Source organism: Ranitomeya variabilis, chromosome 6, assembly GCF_051348905.1.
Source record: "Ranitomeya variabilis isolate aRanVar5 chromosome 6, aRanVar5.hap1, whole genome shotgun sequence".
In the NCBI taxonomy this organism is placed as follows: Eukaryota; Metazoa; Chordata; class Amphibia; order Anura; family Dendrobatidae; genus Ranitomeya; species Ranitomeya variabilis.
Window position 1 is genome coordinate 120,938,129 of NC_135237.1, and position 24,324 is coordinate 120,962,452.

General features: G+C 40.2%; 1 protein-coding gene across 2 annotated transcripts in view; it reads left to right on the forward strand.

The window, feature by feature from the left end:
- RBMS3 (RNA binding motif single stranded interacting protein 3) overlaps positions 1–24,324 on the forward strand; it is a 1,020,603-nt gene that overhangs the window by 500,523 nt on the left and 495,756 nt on the right. For both annotated transcript variants that reach the window (XM_077268961.1, XM_077268960.1), the window contains exon 4: positions 12,153–12,244. In XM_077268961.1, coding sequence (XP_077125076.1) covers positions 12,153–12,244 — 92 coding nt within the window. The remainder of the gene's footprint in view (positions 1–12,152; positions 12,245–24,324) is intronic.

Here is a 24,324-nt window from a genome sequence, read left to right on the forward strand (position 1 = left end):
AATTGTGGGCTAAAAAATCATTTTTGAGAAAAGAAAAATTATTTTTTATTTTCATGGCTCTGCGTTATAAACTTCTGTGAAGCACTTGGGGGTTCAAAGTGCTCACCACACATTAAGATTAGTTCCTTGGGAGGTCTAGTTTCCAAAATGGGGTCACTTGTGCGGGAGCTCCAATGGTTAGGCACACAGGGGCTCTCCAAACGCGACATGGTGTCCGCTAATGATTGGAGCTAATTTTCCATTCAAAAAGTCAAATGGCAAGCCTCCCCTTCCGAGCCTTGCCGTGCACCCAAACAGTGGTTTACCCCCACATATGAGGTATCGGCGTACTCAGGAGAAATTGCCCAATAAATTTTAGGATCCATTTTATCCTGTTGCCCATGTGAAAATGAAAGAATTGAGGCTAAAAGAAATTTTGTGTGAAAAAAAAGTACTTTTTCATTTTTGCGGATCAATTTGTGAAGCACCTGAGGGTTTAAAGTTCTCACTATGCCTCTAGATAAGTTCCTTGGGGGGTCTAGTTTCCAAAATGGGGTCACTTGTGGAGGCACTCCAATGTTTAGGCACACAGGGGCTTTCCAAACGCGACATGGTGTCCGCTAACGATGGAGATAATTTTTCATTCAAAAAGTCAAATGGCGCTCCTTCCCTTCCGAGCCTTACCATGTGCCCAAACAGTGGTTTACCCCCACATGTGAGGTATCGGTGTACTCAGGAGAAATTGCCCAACAAAATTTAGGATCCATTTTATCCTGTTGCCCATGTGAAAATGAAAAAATTGAGGCTAAAATAATTTTTTTGTGAAAAAAAAGTACTTTTTCATTTTTACGGATCAATTTGTGAAGCACCTGGGGGTTTAAAGTGCTCACTATGCTTCTAGATAAGTTCCTTGGGGGGTCTAGTTTCCAAAATGGGGTCACTTGTCGGGGAGCTCCAATGTTTAGGCACACGGGGGCTCTCCAAACGCGACATGGTGTCCGCTAAAGAGTGGAGCCAATTTTTCATTGAAAAAGTCAAATGGCGCTCCTTCCCTTCCGAGCCCTGCCGTGCGCCCAAACAGTGGTTTACCCCCACATACGAGGTATCAGCGTACTCAGGACAAATTGGACAACAATGTCCGTTGTCCAGTTTCTCCTTTTACCCTTGGGAAAATAAAAAATTGTTGCTAAAAGATCATTTTTGTGACTAAAAAGTTAAATGTTCATTTTTTACTTCCATGTTGCTTCTGCTGCTGTGAAACACCTGAAGGGTTAATAAACTTCTTGAATGTGGTTTTGAGCACCTTGTGGGGTGCAGTTTTTAGAATGGTGTCACTTTTGGTTATTTTCAGCCATATAGAACCCTCAAACTGACTTCAAATGTGAGGTGGTCCCTAAAAAAAATGGTTTTGTAAATTTTGTTGTAAAAATGAGAAATCACTGGTCAAATTTTAACCCTTATAACTTCCTAGCAAAAAAAAAAATTGTTTCCAAAATTGTGCTGATGTAAAGTAGACATGTGGGAAATGTTATTTATTAACTATTTTGTGTCACATAACTCTCTGGTTTAACAGAATAAAAATTCAAAATGTGAAAATTGCGAAATTTTCAAAATTTTTTCCAAATTTCCGTTTTTTTCACAAATAAACTCAGAAATTATTGACCTAAATTTACGACTAACATGAAGCCCAATATGTCACGAAAAAACAATCTCAGAATCGCTAGGATCCGTTGAAGCGTTCCTGAGTTATTACTTCATAAAGGGACACTGGTCAGAATTGCAAAAAATGGCAAGGTCATTAAGGCCAAAATAGGCTGGGTCATGAAGGGGTTAATAAAAACAAAAATTATCCCACTCATTGACAGCAAGATAAAAATGAGAATGTTACATAGCTTATTATGATTTAATTAAATTTTAATTACATGAAATTAGAAATCCCTTAAAGTGACATTATTATGAATACTGAATTTCTGATAAAGCCCCCTGTACACTCATAGTAAATAAATGAGATGCCGCAATCAATAACCACATAATATCTTTATTTGCTGAAATCTCTGAAAGGCCTTTTTGTGTGCACATGGCAATGAACTATTTGGTGTTGTGTCTGGCAGTTCTAAAAGAACATATTAGCAACGCTTTGCCTGGACTAAATGCATTGCTCAGCTCCAAAGTATGCTGCGTAGATGCCAATGGACGGCTGCCAATTAAAGTTGGCAATCAATAGTTGATAAATACTAGCGTGAATCCTAATTTCATCTTGTTTGGTAATTATTTGCACCACCAGACATTTTAATTGAACCAATTAACCCAATATTATATATTAATTAATGCATTTTATTGTGCAATGCCTACTATGCATGAATAAAGAGATGAATCAACATAGAGAGAAAGAGCTAAGCTTCTAATGATGACTTGGTAGTGGCCATGATTTTTTGCATGGATGGTTGATTTTTTCACAGAGTATTACATTTTTGTTGACCAAAACATATCTCTTAACTATAATGAAAAGATTTTGGACAAAATAGCATGTAATTCTAACTATACTGGCAGAGCTAAAATGCCATAAAAAGGAAAAAAGCAATAAACACAGAAAATAGTAAAATATACATAAAGATTTATATAACTGTATTGCATTTTAGCCACTTCATAAAACATTTTTTTAAATTTAGAGATGCTCGAAAGTATACAGTGGATAATGTAGCATATATGCTAGAGATCAGCAAATCTTATGAAATTAGAATTCTCTAATTTCAACAATTGTTTTATATTTGACTTGCAGCGAAATACAAGTACTTCAATTGTCCTAAAAAGTTCTGTATCGCACTCTGAGGTCTTCTAGGACTGTAGTCAACTAATTTCATGCTCATTTGTGCAAACAGGTCCTTAGTAATATCAAAGTGACCTTAACATATGACTATGGGCGAATGAATTGTACAGTAACTGTCCTTCACGGCTGTTTTGATACACACTGTGACATTTAGTCAGTGTTTTATGCTTTTCTATCTCTATCTCTATTGTAAGCTGTGAGATTTGACTCCTCTCACTATTCAGATTCACCAAAAATGGCAGCTGCATTCCCTGCCTCTTTTTTTTGCTCAGGCTACAATAATAGTCCCTCCTTATTGGCTGTACTATACCATATGATCTAGTAGCTGGGTTGCTTTATGGAGAAATCTATCTGTCTACGACTGAGGACATGTGAGGTTTCTCTGGCTTGTCACCATTGTATAAAATGATGACGTGCATATTTGGCAATTCATATGAACCCAATTGCAAAATGTTCACATTTGGCGGATGCTGTGAATTTCCAAAAATTCAGCACCAATTCAATTTGCATTGAATTGATTTACCTGTATCTGAGGTGAATAGTTATATAATGACAAGTTATCTGCCAGTTTTTATTCATCAACATATAATATTTATACTGACACCAATGTATTATAATACTGTATTTATACTGAGCAAAATACTGGGTAAATGATTATTGTCCAAATACCAAGGGCGAGACCACACATACAGCTGACTGCATGTGGCTGACACTCTACACACTCATTGTGCACCTATTGGGAAAATTAAATATATTGGCACAGGCAATTTTACGCATGTCTGATCATCAACTTAAAGGTTCTGGCTCATGAAGACAATACCTGGTCAAAGGTCGGCTTTCATCAGGGTTTCTGCTTATAAAACTGCTCAGAACCTGTTATTATTATTCAGTGAATATTTCAGTTGGCCATACATTGTCTAAAGAAATACATTGTTACATGCTGGCCATGTCATAACATAATATGGTTTGACTTTCAATGAGTTTGTCTTGCCATAAGCTCTATAAGACTACATTTTTCTCAAGCGTACTCTTCATAAGTAAAGCCCTTTGAAAGTCACAATTTATTACATTACCATTCATGGAATTTTATATGGCCACATAGGAGCCATATTTACTCAATAATGTTTTGTAAAGGTAACAATTACAGATGCTTTTAGTTAAACAGTTGTTTTGGCTCATAAACACTGTTGCACCATTTTAGTGACCTTCATTAGAATTTCCCATGCCCTAAAGGGTATGTAGATAATTTTAGTTTTCTCTTTAGCAAATACATGTAGAAAAGATTACAATATTTCTTTAATAGGAGCACTAAGGCTCGGACTGGCCTACAGGGAAACAGGTTAATCCACTGGTGGCACTTTGTACTCGAACTGGCCCACGGGTGAAGTGGTGAATCCCTTGGTAGGCCCCTGTGCAGAATTTTCCCCATTACCCCTATATAATCGGTAGTTGACACAATATACTTGATTCACTGTGTACAGATAAAGCTCATCATTCATTACTCAGTTCATTATTATTATACAGAAGCATTAGTAAATTTGTGATTGAGGTTAATAGAAAATTTTCATTTTATGAACGATAGACCTCAGAGTCAATGTTACTGGTGGCCCCTTGCATCCCAGTCTGACACTAGCAGCTGGATACGGATTGGGACTGAAATTCAGCCATGGCATTTGAAATCACACAGGCCCATGCTGTCCCCGTCCCCAAGGACCAGATGGGATATATTACTACTAATATTATCCTCGGTGGAGGAAAGCAAGATTTACTACCAGACCAATATTTCTATGATAACAGTGGCCTGCTGGGGTAAGTGACAAGGTCAGCGACTTTATGTTCTGTCACAACTCTTAACGGTGTGGGTGTCTTGAGAACACTGATTCTGTCAACAACATAGCAGACTAGGCGGCCCATGACCAGACAGGCCCTTCTGGCATTTGACAGAATTGCCATATGGCCAGTCCGGCCCTGCTGGCAGCACTCCCTATATACGTTGTCTCTTCATAACATACATTCCAAAAAAAAAATATCACATATTCTGGGCTAATGATGAACAAACCATATATGACACCTTTTCATCTATCACAAATTTATAGAGAATAACAAACCTTGTGACTCACAAAAGAAGACTTTGCAGGGTGGGGTCACATAATATCACATAATCAGGCACCATGTTTTGTCCATGGTTAATACATAGATGCTGATGAAAAAGATTATATTTTTTTTATAATTTCACTACTGGAGAGGTATCACTAAGGTCTGTTCCTTACCTCTAGTAATAAACCTATCAGCTGCAATCTTCTGCTATTCCTCGTGCCGGTTCCACCATCTTGTGACAGCAGTTCTTGACTGGCCAAAGTCAGAATTAACAGTTACAAGCTCTCTGTGTAAGTCTATGAGAGCCTTCTTCTGGTCTTGTTCTAGCTCTATAGACATAGATTTAGAATTGATTACCGCCACTTTCAGCAAACACTGAAGCTATCCGGTAGGTCACAACTAGCAGAAGATGACTGGAGTGGTGCTAAGAACAGAATATGATGGCGGCTTAAACTACAGTCAGGAAGCATGCACTAGTAATACCTGTCTGACATTGAAATTTAAAAAAATGCTGGAGTGGAGCTTTAAATGTAACTTAATATTATTTTTTTACACCTGTATCTGTATATATATATATATATATATATATATATATATATATATATATATATATATATATATATATATATATATATATATATATATATATATATATATATATATATATATATACAGTTAGGTCCATATATATTTGGACAGAGACAACATTTTTCTAATTTTGGTTATAGACATTACCACAATGAATTTTAAACAAAACAATTCAGATGCAGTTGAAGTTCAGACTTTCAGCTTTCATTTGAGGGTATCCACATTAAAATCGGATGAAGGGTTTAAGAGTTTCAGCTCCTTAACCTGTGCCACCCTGTTTTTAAAGGGACCAAAAGTAATTGGACAATTGACTCCAAGGCTATTTCATGAACAGGTGTGGGCAATCCCTTCGTTATGTCATTCTCAATTAAGCAGATAAAAGGCCTGGCGTTGATTTGAGATGTGGTGCTTGCATTTGGAAGATCTCAACCAAATTGAGCATGCATTTCACTTGTTAAAGACTAAACTTCAGACAGAAAGGCCCACAAACAAACAGCAACTGAAAACCACCGCAGTGAAGGCCTGACAGAGCATCAAAAAGGAGGAAACACAGCGTCTGGTGATGTCCATGAGTTCAAGACTTCAGGCAGTCATTGCCAGCCAAGGGTTTTCAACCAAGTACTAAAAATGAACATTTTATTTAAAATTATTGAATCTGTCCAATTACTTTTGGTCCTTTTAAAAACAGGGAGGCACATGTTAAGGAGCTGAAACTCTTAAACCCTTCATCCGATTTTAATGTGGATACCCTCAAATGAAAGCTGAAAGTCTGAACTTCAACTGCATCTGAATTGTTTTGTTTAAAATTCATTGTGGTATTGTCTATAACCAAAACTAGAAAAATGTTGTCTCTGTCCAAATATATATGGACCTAACTGTATATATATATATATTATGATATATAATATATCATATTTTGATTTTAATGGTGATCTTCATTTCCTTTGCCGCATTCTGTGTTGACAAAACTCTCAACCATGCAGAGGAAAATTCTTATAATTTGACCAGCTTAGGTTGTTTGATGACCAGAGCTGACTCTACAAATTCCAGAATCTATAGTGTGCTGTTCTCTAAATGCTTGCCTCTACATGTAAAGTGCTAGAGAAGCAGTAAAGCAGAATGCAGATGGAGCCTATCATCTTAATTAATACATGTTCGTTTTCATGAGCTCAGGGATGCAGAACATGTTTAGGGCACAGAAAGCAGTTGGCCATTACTGCTGACTATGAATTGTAAGTGCTAAAATGATTTATTTTTCCAAATAATGTACATGTTTTAATTAGTAGACAAAATTCTACCTTGCAGGTGTAATCTAAAAATGATTGCTTAAAGTATCTTAAAGGACTTATTATAGGTCTGTTATTGCTTTCAAAACAGTGGGGAGAGGCTCCTGCTGTAGTCAGTTTACTGCTTCACAGTTTTAATTCTCAGAATATCTGATCTTATAAATGTCTTTTGTATTAAAGAAAGAATAATAAGAAGAAAGAAGGGTTTTTTTGTACACATTTTTAATGTGCTCCTTATTTTCATGTATCAGCAAGTAACATAAAAATTGTAGCCTATAGACTTATATCTCTTATAGGAAAATTCTGTTACAAAACCCTCCTGTAAATCTGTGTATAAGTGTATGTCATATTGAGTGAGCATGGTAATATACTGACCTACCATCATCTTCTCTGGGATCCAGTGCTGTTCTGCTCCTCTTCTGGATGATGTCACCGCTCTTCAGACTGTGCAGATCACTCTATACTTTAAGTGTGGGCCTGAAGTCTCTTTTACAATGTAAGCCTATGAAGTCTTGTTCTAAGCCTTGTTCTGACACTCCATAGACTCACATTGTAAAAGCCATTTCTGGGCTATACAGAGGATAGTGTGACTTGGAGAGTTTGAATAGTGGTGACATCATTCAGAAGAGCAGAGCCGTGCCTAAATCAAAGAGAAGATGGTGGTAGATGAGTATACTAACAAACTGACAGTACTCAACATACTGTACACATGTTCAGGTGGGAAAACCCTCATGGGAGGGCTTTTTTAAGGAAAAACACAAAAAGTTGTTTAATATGGTAAAAAAATTACATTTTACCTATTTTATAAAGTTATTTTAGACAGGCCAAGGGAGGGGTAATAAAAACCCGACAATCTACATTTACATCTCCATAACTTCTACCATCTTCTATGGTCTCGGGACATTAACATCCAGATCGGCATCTTGATGATAATCTTCAGCCTTTACATTCCATCTAAATGGAAGAAATTTGCTTGGATTGATAGTGAATTCTGCAGATGATCAGCAGCCACTCATTGGTTGCAGGGTCATACAAAGTTCCTTACCGATGTTGATGCTCCCAAACTATTAGACACAGTAGCGAGTGACGAGAGGCGATGTCTGTCTGGGAGGTGAGTGTAGGAATATTTTTCTTTTATTACCAAACCTTACACCCATTTAATGACTTTTAAAGTAGAAAAAACTGTTTAAAAATAAACTCTGATCTGCTCTTGTTTGGCTTTTTCCTACTGTAAGAGATGTATAGAGATATCTACAACAGCAGTATGCACGCTACACCTACCTCTGATCTCTGCCACGCAGCTCCTTGTGTTCTGCAGTAAGTCAGTATCGTAGATGGTACCATTACCTTGAATGGGCTCTTACATTCCCAAAATTCTATTAAAGGAACCCATTTTTACAAATTGGTTGTAATGTTCTGTGGGAGTTTCTAATATTCCCTATGATAACAATAAAGGCTCGCTCATACTTCCCTATAACACGGCCGAGTGCTGTTCCTCGTTTTATCGGACAAATCTTATACTATGGGTCAGTGCAGATCTGTGATTTTTTTCTTATGTTGAGGAGGCATAAAGGCCCCGTCTCACACAGCGACGCTGCAGCGATACAGACAACGATGCTGATCGCTGCAGCGTCGCTGTGTGGTTGCTGTGTGGTCGCTGGGGAGCTGTCACACAGACAGCTCTCTCCAGCGACCAACGATCAGGGGAACGACTTCGGCATCGTTGAAACTGTCTTCAACGATGCCGAAGTCCCCCTGCAGCACCCGGGTAACCAGGGTAAACATCGGGTTACTAAGCGCAGGGCCACGCTTAGTAACCCGATGTTTACCCTGGTTACCAGCGTAAATGTAAAAAAAAAAAAACAGTACATGCTCACCATCTGATGTCCGTCAGATCTCTTGCCGTCTGCTTCCTGCTCTGACTGAGCCGCCGTACAGTGAGAGCAGAGCGCAGCGGTGACGTCACTGCTGTGCTCTCACTTTACGGCGGCTCAGTCAGAGCAGGAAGCAGACGGCAAGAGATCTGACGGACATCAGATGGTGAGCATGTACTGTTTTTTTTTTTTTTACATTTACGCTGGTAACCAGGGTAAACATCGGGTTACTAAGCGCGGCCCTGCGCTTAGTAACCCGATGTTTACCCTGGTTACCAGTGAAGACATCGCTGGATCGGTGTCACACACACCGATTCAGCGATGTCAGCGGGACCTCAACGACCAAAAAAAGGTCCAGGCCATTCTGACACGACCAGCGATCTCGCAGCAGGGGCCTGATCGCTGGTACGTGTCACACATAGCGAGATCGCTACTGAGGTCGCTGTTGCGTCACAAAACTTGTGACTCAGCAGCGATCTCGCTAGCAATCTCGCTATGTGAGACGGGGCCTTAAGAAAACAATGGCAGCGTGCTGCAAGTGCATCCAATGATTGGATCAAGTCCACCCATACAAACAAGTCTATTGGTTTGTGTGAAACCGCTTACACAGATAGTGAAATGAAGTGGTCCATCTTCTCTGCACCTGTGCTCATATTCGCTCATGCGAGATAATCAGGTCCCACTCAGATGATACTTGGATCAGAATCTGACAGAGTATGATCTGAGTGACATTAGCATAGTCAGGCTGATTTTCTAACATGAGAGAATCGACGGCGGTGTGACCCCAGACAAATTTCTTAAAGAAATTATCCAATGACTGATTTAAATTAGCTGCAAAGGCTTTATTATACCCAGCAGCAGTAATACTAGTGTGCACAGACCCCTAGGTTAGGTTCTCACAGAGCAATAGTGTGGGAGAGAATTGATTAATTAGGAATGATCATCATTAATTAAAGAGAACTTAGTTTCTTAGTTGTTTAATCCAACTACAGCACTCAGTATTTTAACTCTATTGCAAGCAGCACCTGACCTCTCTATAATGTATTTCTATAATGGCATCCCCACTACTGTAAATTGGTAGTTATTAATTGTAGATCTGATTATAGATCTCTGGATTCTGTGGATTGTATAGAAGATCTTTGCGCCTTCAATGCAATTATAAAGCACTTAATGTCTTAGATTTTACAATGCATTACATAGCTGTATGCTTCAAGGAGGATTTTAGTAGATACCATGGCGAGCTGGAAAGCCCGTAACCAAATACCTGTTATAAGCTATCACTGCAAACTCACAGATATCACATTTCTTGTCATTGGAAAAGCTAAATAATCTTGTTATGTACAATGTACATATTAAGACAATAGTGAGAAAGGAACGAAAGTACAAATTGGGACAAACAAGTCTTAACATATCAAAATAAATGAAGAAATTCCTTCCCATGAATGATAAAGGATGTGAAGCATTTGTCAAGATATCAGCCAAGGTTATATGTTACACCGATGGCTTTCATTCCTGGTATTTGGTAGATGTCCAAAAAAGATTGGAAAGCAGTCAGTTGCAATGAAATATGGGAAGGTGAGAATAGGGCTGGAATGTAGATGTTTATTTTCCATCTTGATGCTTTTAAGTCTGTTAATTTATGGAATATATTATTTTTATTTTCCTTTAATACAGATGTGTACACTATTAGTTTTCCTTAAATTTGGTTAAGTATATAAATTTCTCATTAAACCAATTAAATACAATATCTTTCACAAGTACAATCTACATCGCAACCACTAGGTGGCCTCACGTAGACAACTCATGATTAAGTTATTTTTTTAATCTACTTATCTCAAAACTTACCATACATCTCATAATATGTTAAAAAAGAAAAGCTAATATTAATGTCTGAACCCTACAAGAAAAATGACACAGAATCATCTGCCGTAGCAAAAACATATTATACTGGGGAACTTAATCAATAGCGTCTTATACTTACAGTTAATGAATTTATGAAGGTTGTGAAAATTACACAGGCATTTTATGCTCAAAATGTGTTAAAGTAGCTTGTCTTATTATAATAATTTCATTTCCTAATGCTATCATATGTCCGATGCAGAAATAAAACACCAGGTTATGCATCTCTTTAATATATTTGTGGCAATTTAAGCATTCTTTGAACCATAATGCTTTATAGAGAGCCCACCATGGCACACCCCCTCAATTCTGGTATTGATGACCTATCTTAAGGTTAGGCCATCAATATTAACATACCAGATAACCCTTTTAACTCTTTAGTGACCTAACAATTTTCTATTTTTTTTCTTTTTTTCCTCCTTATACCAAGAGCCATAACTTTTTTTATTTTTTTCTATCAATATAGTCATACAAGGGCTTATCTTTTGTGGGATGAGCTGTACATTTAAATGACACCATTCTTTCTATCATATAGTCTGCTGAAAAACTGGAAACAAATTCCAAGTCTGTTGAAATTGCTAAAAAAGTGAAATTCCACAATTGTGTTTTTTTTTATTATTTTGTATTTACTATGTTCAGTATAGGGTACAACTGACCATAAAATATGATTCTCCTTGTCAGTATTATTGTGGACATGCCAAACATGTATAGTTTTTGTTTTATCTAAGTGGTTAAAAAAAATTTGCTATTGTCCCCATTTTACAAGACCCATTTCCTCTCCATCTTTCAGGACATGGAGCTGTATAATGACTTATTTTTTGCACCATGAGTTGATATTTTTACTGTTGGGTAGATACAATGTTTTGATTGCCTCCTATTGCATTTCATTGCGGACAAATAATTTGGCATTTTTTTTTCTCTTTACACCGTTTATTGATCAGATTAATTTACATCATATTTTGATAGATCTGACTTTTACGAATGCAGCGATACCAAATATGTGCATTTTTTATTTGTTTTATTTGTTTTATTTTTAATGGGTCAAAAGTGGGGTCATTTGATCTTTTGAGTGTTTTTTACTGTTTTTATATGGATTAAAACATTGGTTTCAGTTTTTACTATATTTAAAAAGTCCCTTTGCTTGTCCCACCGCTTGTGCTATACATAGCAGTGTGCACTGTTTTGTATAAAACAAAATTACGATCTCCTACGAACGACAACCATGTGCTGACTTTCACGGGTGAATCATAATGACAGACATGTCCCACAGCTGTCATGAAAACCATCGACACCCCACGATCAAGGCTCGCATTAAATGCTGCTCAGAGATTGACAGCAAGATTTAACAGGTTAATAGCCACGGGTAGAGATCTGCTCCACCCATGGCTGTTAAAAGGCACATAATGGCTGATTAAATCAGACATCTTTTCCTAGTAAAGATGGGGATCAGCAATCGAGCCTCGTTCACCAAAGGCAGAGACACAACATATGACATACATTTACCTCATGTGTCGTGAAGAATTATTATGTAACATATGAGATAAGAAATTGTCATTGTTACTTTTTTTTCTTCTTTTGACAAATAATTTCTTCATTTTGCAGGTTATGGATTTGTGGATTTTGACAGTCCTGCTGCTGCACAAAAAGCCGTTGCATCACTGAAAGCTACTGGTGTACAAGCCCAAATGGCAAAGGTAAGGACATAAGGTAGAACGTACTACTCTGTCTCATTATTAATGCTTTAGAACATGGACTGAGGAACTGGCCTGACAAGGCATACTTGAGATTTTTGGGGGATTAGTCTGCATTTTAGGCTAGTGCCACTGAGTGCCATTGATCCCACAACTGACAGAACTGACTTACTCGACTTACTAAGGATGCTTTCACATTGCGTTCTGTGTTCCTGTTGAGGTAAACATCTGAAATCCCCCTCCAGACACATGTGCTGATAGGGTCAGTAAACTACAATAGTGACCCAGAGCAAACTACGTCTGAGTGTCCGCCTGTAGGTGTACACTCCCAAAAATGATTCACGGCAGAGAACATGTTTGCTCTGCATCTCCATTACAGTCTATTCACCTCGTTGGCGCATTCATCTGGACGCAATTTGGTGGGGGATTTCAGACTTATGCCCAAGCGAGAGCACAGAGCGCAATCCGAAAGCACCCTAACTTTTATTGGTTTCTGTGGAAGTCAAATATTAAAAGTTATTTTCTGTTATTTAGTGTGGTCAAGGAGACTTCAATGTTTTGAGGGTTCTGCGTCTGTGACCATTGTCAGGATTCTACGGCTGTTCCTGTCACTTTTTGTGGTAATTGTTATGAGGGTCCTATGGCGTTCACTGTAATAAAGATCCTCCTGCGTTCAATGTTATAAAGTGTGCTGGCTTTCATTATTATGGTAAACTTTCATTAAAACATAAACGTGAATTTGGGCTCATTGTCAATGGGGTTGCTTATCCCTGCTGTATAGCATCTTTATTCTTCTATGCTAGCTCTAATAATTTGTGATCAGTCAGACAAAAAGTTATCAATGGAAATCAAAATTGATTTTACAGGTTCCAAATTTGCAGTGAATTATATTAATTTCAGTTTGGAGAACCAATGGAGACTTCTGAAAGATTTACTCATCCTCATAAAACATGTATGAAGTTTTATTTTCAGTACAAATGTACTTGAGGTTTTTATTTTTTACCATTTTAAGATTTTCTTAGTTATTTTTCAGCTTTTCTCTTATATGAAATATTATTATTAGCATATACCACATGTTTAATTTGGTAACTATCTTTTTATGCTTAATGCATTTTATAGCCCTGTGAAATCTTTTATAAGCCGGTGACATTTTAAAAAAAATATTAAAACAGTATCATTTTTTTAGTATAAATATTATTGTCCATTAAAGATTTAAAGGACATGGACACGTTAAGTGTACTGCTTTTAAATATATTGCTCCAAGAACAAAGTACATTTTTTCCAATAGATCTTGATATAATAATAAGTTCCCCACTTGGATGTGTAAAAAAATATTCTTGTGCTGAGATAATCTTATAAATGTGCCCCAACTATGTACTGTAATTTGCTGTGTCCAACCATTCAAAGCTGCTCCAGTTTATGGTCAGCACTCAGCACATAACACAGCTGCAGGCCAGAGGACGAAACATAAGCCACTTCTGATAAGTGAGTATACAAATGAAACATCAGGGGCTTGCATCTGCTACTTCTCAAGTAAACTTTTTTTCTGCCTGTTTTATCACAGGAGTGAGTGTTTCTGCTGTGTCTCCATACTACTGAGCTCATCAAAAATCAATTCAGACATGTTGGAGTTCCAGAGGCCACTGAGCAAATATGTCAATTTATGATGAGCTCATAGAATTGGTGACGTGGCAAAAACCTTCTCTCCCTGTGATAGAACAGACAAGCAGGGAAATGTGTTCTCTAACACAAAAATATAACCGTTGACCCTGTCAAGTTAGTTGACATATTACAGTTTTCTACATCAGGATATCTTGCTGCATAATGGTATTTATATCATGCTGTGAAATGGTAAATCTATATTTAAATGATTTTATGGGAACTTGTAACACTTAACTCATCTCTTGATTCAAAATCTTATTACAGGATACAATAGACTTGCTGTAGTTTATAGTCTTTTAAAGGGATAGTTCACCCACTAGTCAGATATTGATGACCATTCTTAGCACAGGTCATCAATATCAGATTGGTAATGGTCCTTCACGTGTCATGACCACTGGAACACTACAGCTACATACACTGTGTAATGGTCTTTTTGGGGTGCTGCAAGTCAGTTCCTGTTGATGTGAATGAGAACTAAGCTAAAATTATGGAGTTGTGGTGTTTTGTCTCCGCAAACTGTTACATTTGGCTACTGGCAGGATTGAAAACTGCTAATTGGTAGAGGTGCTGAATCTGATATTGATGCCAATTGATGGTCCCTGCACAGGAGATCACAGAGGATGCTTTGTATATTTATTGCAGTATACATGGACTTACAAAAGTGTGTGCGTTCAACTATGCATACCTATATGTTACACCAGCCTTGGGAATGGTTGTTATATTGCTAAAGAAAATATGTCTTGTTTTTCATTTTTGTTTCATTTTTAGACATCTGAAGACAATTTTCTTATTTTCTCATTATATGGTTTACTATTTTACTGCTGACTAACTTTATTAGTTTTACATCTATGGATTTGTTTAAGGTCTTGTTTTCGTGAGGCGTGTTGTATTTTTTTATTTAATACAATCTTGAGGTTGGTATAATTTAGAGACTACATTTGATTTAATTTTTGAAAGAAGTGCTAAAACTCATTAATTCATGAGGGGTTCTATTATGGCATTTGTCTCATTTATCATTGATATGTAACCATCAACAACAGGAAAACAATTCCAAGTGCGGTGAAATTGCAAAACAAGTGCAATCCCACACTCGTTTTTTGTTTGGCTTTCTTACTAGGTTCAATAAATGCTAAAACTGACCTGCCATTATAATTCTCCAGGTCATTACGAGTTCATAGACACCAAACATGTCTAGATTATTTTTTATCTAAGTGGTGAAAAAAAATCAAAACTTAATAAAAAAAAGAAAAAAATGCGCCATTTTCTGATACCCGTAGCGTCTCCATTTTTCATGATCTCGGGTTGAGTGAGGGCTTATTTTTTGCGTGCCGAGTAGTGTTGAGCATTCCGATACTGCAAGTATCGGGTATCGGCCGATACTTGCTGTATCGGAATTCCGATACCGAGATCCGATATTTTTGTGGTATCGGGTATCGGTATCGAAACAACATTAATGTAAAAATGTGTAAAAGAAAGAATTAAAATAAAAAATATTGCTATACTCACCTCTCCGACGCAGCCTGCACCTTACCGAGGGAAGCGGCAGCGTTCTTTGTTTAAAATTCGCGCTTTTCTTTCCTTTACTGAAGTCCCGGCTTGTGATTGGTCGCGTGCCGACCATGTGGCCGGGACGCAACCAATCACAGCAAGCCGTGACGTAATTTCAGGTCCTTAAGGATTTTAAAATTACGTCCCGGCTTTGTGATTGGTTGCGTCGCAGTCACATGGGAGACGCAACCAATCACAAGCCGGGACGTCACGGGAGGCTGGACACGCGCGCATTTTAAAATGGGCGCGTGTCCAGCCTCCCGTGACGTCCCGGCTTGTGATTGGTTGCGTCGCGATCAACCAATCACAAGCCGGGAGGCTGGACACGCGCGCATTTTAAAATTTTAAAATTTTAAAATGCGCGCGTGTCCAGCCTCCCGTGACGTCACGGCTTGTGATTGGTTGCGTCTCCCATGTGACTGCGACGCAACCAATCACAAAGCCGGGACGTAATTTTAAAATCCTTAAGGACCTGAAATTACATCACGGCTTGCTGTGATTGGTTGCGTTGCCCATGTGACTGCGACGCAACCAATCACAACGCCGGAACGTAATTTTAAAATCCTGAAGAACCTGAAATTACGTCACGGCTTGCTGTGATTGGTTGCGTCCCGGCCACATGGTCGGCACGCGACCAATCACAAGCCGGGACTTCAGTAAAGGAAAGAAAAGCGCGAATTTTAAACAAAGAACGCTGCCGCTTCCCTCGGTAAGGTGCAGGCTGCGTCGGAGAGGTGAGTATAGCAATATTTTTTATTTTAATTCTTTCTTTTACACATTAATATGGTTCCCAGGGCCTGAAGGAGAGTTTCCTCTCCTTCAGACCCTGGGAACCATCAGGAATACCGTCCGATACATGAGTCCCATTGACTTGTATTGGTATCGGGTATCGGTATCGGATTGGATCCGATACTTTGCCGGTATCGGCCGATACTTTCCGATACCGATACTTTCAAGTATCGGACGGTATCGCTCAACACTGGTGCCGAGCTGACATTTTTAATGATACCATTTTTGTGCAGATGTGACCTTTTGATCGTCCATTATTGCATTTTAATTCAATGTCATTGTGACCAAAAAAAACGTAATTCTGGTGTTTTGATTTTTTTTTCTCTCTACGCCGCTTAGCGATCAGGTTAATCCGTTTCGATTCTGAAAGCAGCGATACTAAATATGTGTATGATTGATTTATTTCTATTGATTTATTGATTATATTTTGAATGGGGCTAAAGGAGGGTGATTTGAACTTTTATTTTATTTATAGTTTTAAAAACATTTTTTTACTTTTGGCATACTTCAATAGAATCAATGGGAGACTGGAAGCTGCCACGACCCGATCGACTCTGCTACATAGAGGTGATGCTCAGATCCCCTCTCTATAGCGGATTTACTCACTTGCTATGAGCGCCGACTACAGGAGACCGCAGTTGTCATGCCAATACACCGGTGACTGGGATCACAGGTGTGCGTATTTCTGGTACGATTGCCGGAAGCAAGATTTAAACGCCGATGTCAGCATTTGACAGTGGCATTTAAGGGGTTCATAGCCGCGGGTGGATCGCAATTCTACCCGCGGCTATTCCGGGCACATGTCAGTTGCTCAAAACAGCTGATATGTGCCGGGAAAGATGTGGGCTTAGTGCCGGAGCCCACATCAAAGGGAGGGAGTCCGACATTGGCGTACTATTACGCCGTTTGTTGGAAAGGGGTTAAAGTAACACTTACTATATTATCATAGTTTATCAAGTTTACTATTCATCACCAATCCTACATAACATAGACCCATCGAGCATATACTGGTCAACAGCTATACTGTAATAAAGGCTCAATTCACAGGATAGTGCCATACTTCTAGAACAAGCAGAGAGGCACATAAAGTCCCCGTAGCTCCAAGATGCTAAAGTATGGCAGTGTAGGTTGCATTAAAAAAAGCACTCCTAATAAGTTTTTTTTACCCCTAAACCTAGTTATTGTAGCGTCAGTGTATTAATCTACTTATCGATGACATTGTCATCTTCTCTGGTATCCAATGCCGTTCTGGTCCTCTTCTCAATCACATGACGGGTCTTCAGACTCCTTGGATCACACTCAGCACTGCAGGAACAAGAAAAAGTTTTTACAATAAAAGTCTTTGAATGAGGCTCCATAGGTTTACAGTGTAAAAGAGACTTCCGTCTCACTCTATGCCCTATCTGTGAGCTGGATATCTAAATTGCCATTATGTGACAGAACACCACTCTAAAATTTACACAGGTTTAGTAAAAATTGTTAAAGCGGTATTCCCATCTCCAAGACCCTATCTCAATATGTAGTAGATGTAATGATAATGATAATAGCAAATATCTCCAATTAGAACTGTAGTATAGTTCTTCTGATTCTCTGTGTCCCTAACCCTTGTGAAGGAAGGCATTACTGTAGCTTAGGTATCCATAATTGTGATCACTCATATAGTGACAGATAGTTAACTAGCTAGCTGTTAGTGGTTGTAACCATGGATACCTAATGCCATGCACATGGGTTAAATGACATAGTGAATCAGAAGAACTATGCTACATTTCTAAATGGAGGTATTTGCCAATGTTATTATTATTACACCTGCTACATATTGGAATAGGATCTTGGAGATGGCAATACCCCTTTAATGAAAGTGCTTCTTTAATTACAATTGTAGGGGATGATACTATTGCTGTAGTAATCTAGTAATTTTAAAGACTAAAACCTTATTTTATTATCTCAATGGCAGTGAATTAGGAAGATGAGAGTGCCTTTGCAGAATATTTTTACACAAGGAAATATGCACAGTTGCTTTATTTTTTTTTATTTTAGCTGCATTGCAAAAAAGGATGCAAAATTATATATCGGAAAATAGAGAAACAGATGAAATGAAAAGGTTTTTTAAAAGATTGAAAATTTGGACTATTTTCACTCGTCTATGAGCATCATATTGTGGATGTATATTTACATATACTGTATGTAAGGAACTATTGAATATTTCTGTAACAAAAATTACATTTTTGCAAATAGAACTGAGAGCAAGACAAGTAATCTTTTAATAATGGCATCTATTAATTATTCATGCATGGAGCGGAATACTACTGTTAGCGATGTATCATCACGAAGATGTGCTAATTACATGTGCCACATCATAGATGAACTGAATGAGAGGGAGACATGCTGAACCCAGGGATATCAAACAATGTGGATGTTATGTCAAATAGGAAGTTAAAGGGAATCTGCATCAAACAGTGATTATTTCCAGAGATGAAAGTTTTCATGATCTGAATTTCAGGCTCAGATGTTGTGCAACAAGTGTGGCTGTTATGAAATGGATATTAGCTTTGATTTACAAAGGTCTGAGCGGTCTCAATTTTTAGTTATCTTCAGTTTGGCCTCACTGATGCTTATGTCTTCTTACACTACAGGAATGATAAAAAGTCTAGAGCAGACAGCACTTATGTGTAGTACATTGACAACAAATATATACTTATGAGCAGCTGAAAAGCAGAATTGAGAAAAAGCAGACAATCTATTTTATCTTCTTGTGAAACAGTTTATAGGCTATTATCTCTATTCTGTCTGATCATTGACCACCCCCTACAACAATCCACCAAGGGGGGTATGAAATGTGTTATCTCAGTGTGTTACATGTAATACAATAAACAGCAGAAAGCTGCTGTAATACAGATGATTTCATATTGATATGCGGTGATGAGTGATCTTACCCACGTGCCGCACATCAGCAAAGACTGTGGCGTTATGTTGCAGTGACCTAGGAAAAGCTACTGTGTGCGGTGTTCTCTGTGTGCAGTGTTCTCTACATAAAAAAAATCCTGCTTAAAATTTTAGAACGAACCTGTCACCAGAAAAAATTCTATTAACCTGCAGATATGGGGTTAATCATTACCAACCTGCCCAGCACCCGCACTCAAGCGAACGCTTAGGTGAGAAACTTTACTTTATTCCCCTGCAGCATTATGGTCTCAGTGATTGGTGTGGCACCAGGGTGGGTTCACTCACTGCCCCCGGCCCTAGCTGACACTGGCTCTGCATTAGGGGCAGCTGTAACCGCACCCCCGACCCTGGCTGACACTGGCTCTGCATTAGGGCTGGCTGTAACCGTGCCCCCGGCCCTGGCTGACACTGGCTCTGCATTAGGGCTGGCTGTAACCGTGCCCCCGGCCCTGGCTGACACTGGCTCTGCATTAGGGCTGGCTGTAACCCTGCCCCCGGCCCTGGCTGGGGCTGGCTGTGCATTAGGGGCAGCTGTAACCGCACCCCCGACCCTGGCTGGGGCTGGCTGTGCATTAGGGGCAGCTGTAAACGTGCCCCCGACCCTGGCTGGGGCTGGCTGTGCATTAGGGCTGGCTGTAACCACGCCCCCGGCCCTGGCTGACACTGGCTCTGCATTAGGGGCAGCTGTAACCGCACCCCCGACCCTGGCTGACACTGGCTCTGCATTAGGGCTGGCTGTAACCGTGCCCCCGGCCCTGGCTGGGGCTGGCTGTGCATTAGGCCTGGCTGTAACCCCGCCCCCGGCCCTGGCTGACACTGGCTGTGCATTAGGGCTGGCTGTAACCGCACCCCCGACCCTGGCTGACACTGGCTCTGCATTAGGGCTGGCTGTAACCGTGCCCCCGGCCCTGGCTGGGGCTGGCTGTGCATTAGGCCTGGCTGTAACCCCGCCCCCGGCCCTGGCTGACACTGGCTGTGCATTAGGGCTGGCTGTAACCGTGCCCCCGGCCCTGGCTGGGGCTGGCTGTGCATTAGGCCTGGCTGTAACCATGCTCCTGGCCAGCTGACACTGGCTCTGCATTAGGGCAGGCTGTAACCCCGCCCCCGGCCCTGGCTGACATTGACTCTGTATGCATTAGCGCTGGCTGTCAGCCAGGGCAGGGCACCGGGCAGGTTGACAATGCTATTAGCCTACAGATTTACCCCATTACTGCAGGTTAAAAGTGCTCTTTCTGGTGATAGGTTCCCTTTAATATTTTAGGTTTTCCTAGGTCACCGCATTTAGACATTGCTGATGTGCGGCACATGAGTAAGATCAGCCCAATCATCACCGATATGTCTATATGAAATCATCTGTATTACAGCAGCTTTCTACTGTTAATTGTATTACATGTAACAAACTGAAATAATACATTTCATATACTGTAGATCAATGCTATTAACCTGCATATTAACCCCATATGTGCAGGTTAATAGTGTCTCTTTCTACTGGTAGGCTCCCTTTAGGTAGGGGAAAGTTTTAGCTATTGAAAATAACAGTCAGCTAGCCTGTTGTGAATTTGCTTTTTGCTCCCTCTAGTGGTTACTAGTTTTTTGACTCTGGTTTTTCTGTCATTCCTTTTATCCGCACCTGGGTCGTTAGTTAGGGGTGTTGCTATATTAGCTCCCTGGACCTTCAGTTCAATGCCTGGCAACGTAGTTATCAGAGCTAGTCTGCTGTGCTCTTGTCTACTGATCCTGGTTCCAGTTATATCAGCTAAGTCTGCCTTTTGCTTTTTGCTATTTGTTTTGGTTTTGTATTTTTGTCCAGCTTGTTCCAAATCTATATCCTGACCTTTGCTGGAAGCTCTAGGGGGCTGGTGTTCTCCCCCCGGACCGTTAGACGGTTCGGGGGTTCTTGAATTTCCAGTGTGGATTTTGATAGGGTTTTTGTTGACCATATAAGTTACCTTTCTTTATTCTGCTATCAGTAAGCGGGCCTCTCTGTGCTAAACCTGGTTCATTTCTGTGTTTGTCATTTCCTCTTACCTCACCGTCATTATTTGTGGGGGGCTTCTATCCAGCTTTGGGGTCCCCTTCTCTGGAGGCAAGAAAGGTCTTTGTTTTCCTCTACTAGGGGTAGCTAGATTCTCCGGCTGGCGCGTGTCATCTAGAATCAACGTAGGAATGATCCCCGGCTACTTCTAGTGTTGGCGTTAGGAGTAGATATATGGTCAACCCAGTTACCACTGCCCTATGAGCTGGATTTTTGTATTCTGCAGACTTCCACGTTCCTCTGAGACCCTCGCCATTGGGGTCATAACAGTTTGCCAGGACCGTATTAAATGTTTAATGCATTGCAGAAGAGGGATTATAAGAAAGAAGATTCTGAGTTTTTTTTTTCTCCTTCCCCTTTACCTCAGAGTGGCTATGCTTGCTGCAGACATGAATGTCCAGACCTTGATTACAAGTGTGGACCAGCTGGCTACTCGTGTGCAGGGCATACAAGACTATGTTATCAGAAATCCTAGGTCAGAACCTAAAATACCGATTCCTGAACTGTTTTCCGGAGACAGGTTTAAGTTTAGGAATTTCGTGAATAATTGTAAATTGTTTTTGTCCCTGAGACCCTGTTCATCAGGAGATTCTGCTCAGCAAGTAAAAATTGTTATTTCGTTCTTACGGGGCGACCCTCAGGATTGGGCTTTTTCGCTGGCGCCAGGAGATCCGGCATTGGCTGATCTTGATGCGTTTTTTCTGGCGCTCGGTTTACTTTATGAGGAACCCAATCTTGAGATTCAGGCAGAAAAGGCCTTGCTGTCTATGTCTCAGGGGCAGGACGAGGCTGAAGTGTATTGCCAAAAATTTCGGAAATGGTCCGTGCTGACACATTGGAACGAGTGTGCACTGGCCGCTAATTTTAGAAATGGTCTTTCTGAAGCCATTAAGAATGTTATGGTGGGTTTTCCCATTCCCACAGGTCTGAATGATACTATGGCACTGGCTATTCAAATTGACCGGCGGTTGCGGGAGCGCAAAACCGCAAATTCCCTCATGGTGTTGTCTGAACAGACACCTAATTCGGTGCAATGTGATAGAAAAACCGCAAATTCCCTCATGGTGTTGTCTGAACAGACACCTGATTTAATGCAATGTGATAGAATTCTGACTAGAAATGAGCGGAAAATTCATAGACGCCGGAATGGCTTGTGCTACTACTGTGGTGATTCTACACATGTTATCTCAGCATGCTCTAAACGTATAGCTAAGGTTGTTAGTCCTGTCACCGTTGGTAATTTGCAACCTAAATTTATTCTGTCTGTAACTTTGATTTGCTCACTGTCATCTTATCCTGTCATGGCGTTTGTAGATTCAGGTGCTGCCCTGAGTCTCATGGATCTCTCATTTGCTAAGCGCTGTGGATTTACTCTTGAACCATTAGAAAATCCTATTCCTCTTAGGGGTATTGATGCTACACCATTGGCAGCAAATAAACCGCAGTATTGGACTCAGGTTACCATGTGCATGACTCCTGAACACCGCGAGGTGATACGTTTCCTGGTTTTACATAAAATGCATGATTTGGTCGTTTTGGGGCTGCCATGGTTACAGACCCATAATCCAGTCCTGGACTGGAAGGCTATGTCAGTCTCAAGTTGGGGCTGTCGTGGTATTCATGAGGATTCCCTGCCTGTGTCTATTGCTTCTTCTACGCCTTCGGAAGTTCCGGAGTATTTGTCTGATTATCAGGATGTCTTCAGTGAGTCTGAGTCCAGTGCACTGCCTCCTCATAGGGACTGTGACTGTGCTATAGATTTGATCCCAGGCAGTAAATTTCCTAAGGGAAGACTGTTTAATCTGTCGGTACCTGAACATACCGCTATGCGTTCATATATCAAGGAGTCTCTGGAAAAAGGACATATTCGTCCGTCTTCTTCCCCTCTTGGTGCGGGATTCTTTTTTGTGGCAAAAAAGGACGGATCTTTGAGACCTTGTATTGATTATCGGCTTTTAAATAAGATCACTGTCAAATTTCAGTATCCTTTACCGCTGTTGTCTGACTTGTTTGCCCGGATTAAGGGTGCCAAGTGGTTCACCAAGATAGACCTTCGTGGTGCGTACAACCTTGTGCGCATTAAGCAAGGTGATGAATGGAAAACCGCATTCAATACGCCCGAAGGTCATTTTGAGTACTTGGTGATGCCTTTTGGGCTCTCCAATGCGCCTTCAGTTTTTCAGTCCTTTATGCATGACATTTTCCGGAAGTATCTGGATAAATTTTTGATTGTTTATCTGGATGATATTTTGGTTTTTTCTGATAATTGGGATTCGCATGTGGAGCAGGTCAGGTTGGTCTTTAAAATTTTGCGTGAAAATTCTTTGTTTGTCAAGGGCTCAAAGTGTCTCTTTGGTGTACAGAAGGTTCCCTTTTTGGGGTTCATTTTTTCCCCTTCTGCTGTGGAGATGGACCCAGTCAAGGTCCGAGCTATTCTTGATTGGACTCAGCCCTCGTCAGTTAAGAGTCTTCAGAAGTTCTTGGGCTTCGCTAACTTCTACCGTCGTTTTATCGCTAATTTTTCTAGCATTGTGAAACCTTTGACGGATATGACCAAGAAGGGCTCCGATGTAGCTAACTGGGCTCCTGCTGCCGTGGAGGCTTTCCAGGAGTTGAAACGCCGGTTTACTTCGGCGCCTGTTTTGTGCCAGCCTGACGTCTCACTTCCCTTTCAGGTTGAGGTGGATGCTTCGGAGATTGGGGCAGGGGCCGTTTTGTCGCAGAGAGGCCCTGGTTGCTCTGTTATGAAACCTTGTGCCTTTTTCTCTAGGAAGTTTTCGCCTGCCGAGCGAAATTATGATGTGGGCAATCGGGAGTTGTTGGCCATGAAATGGGCATTTGAGGAGTGGCGTCATTGGCTCGAGGGTGCTAAGCATCGTGTGGTGGTCTTGACTGATCACAAAAATCTGATGTATCTCGAGTCTGCTAAACGCCTTAATCCGAGACAGGCCCGCTGGTCATTGTTTTTCTCCCGCTTTGATTTTGTTGTCTCGTATTTACCAGGTTCAAAGAATGTGAAGGCCGATGCTCTTTCTAGGAGCTTTGTGCCTGATGCTCCTGGAGTCGCTGATCCTGTTGGTATTCTTAAAGATGGAGTTATCTTGTC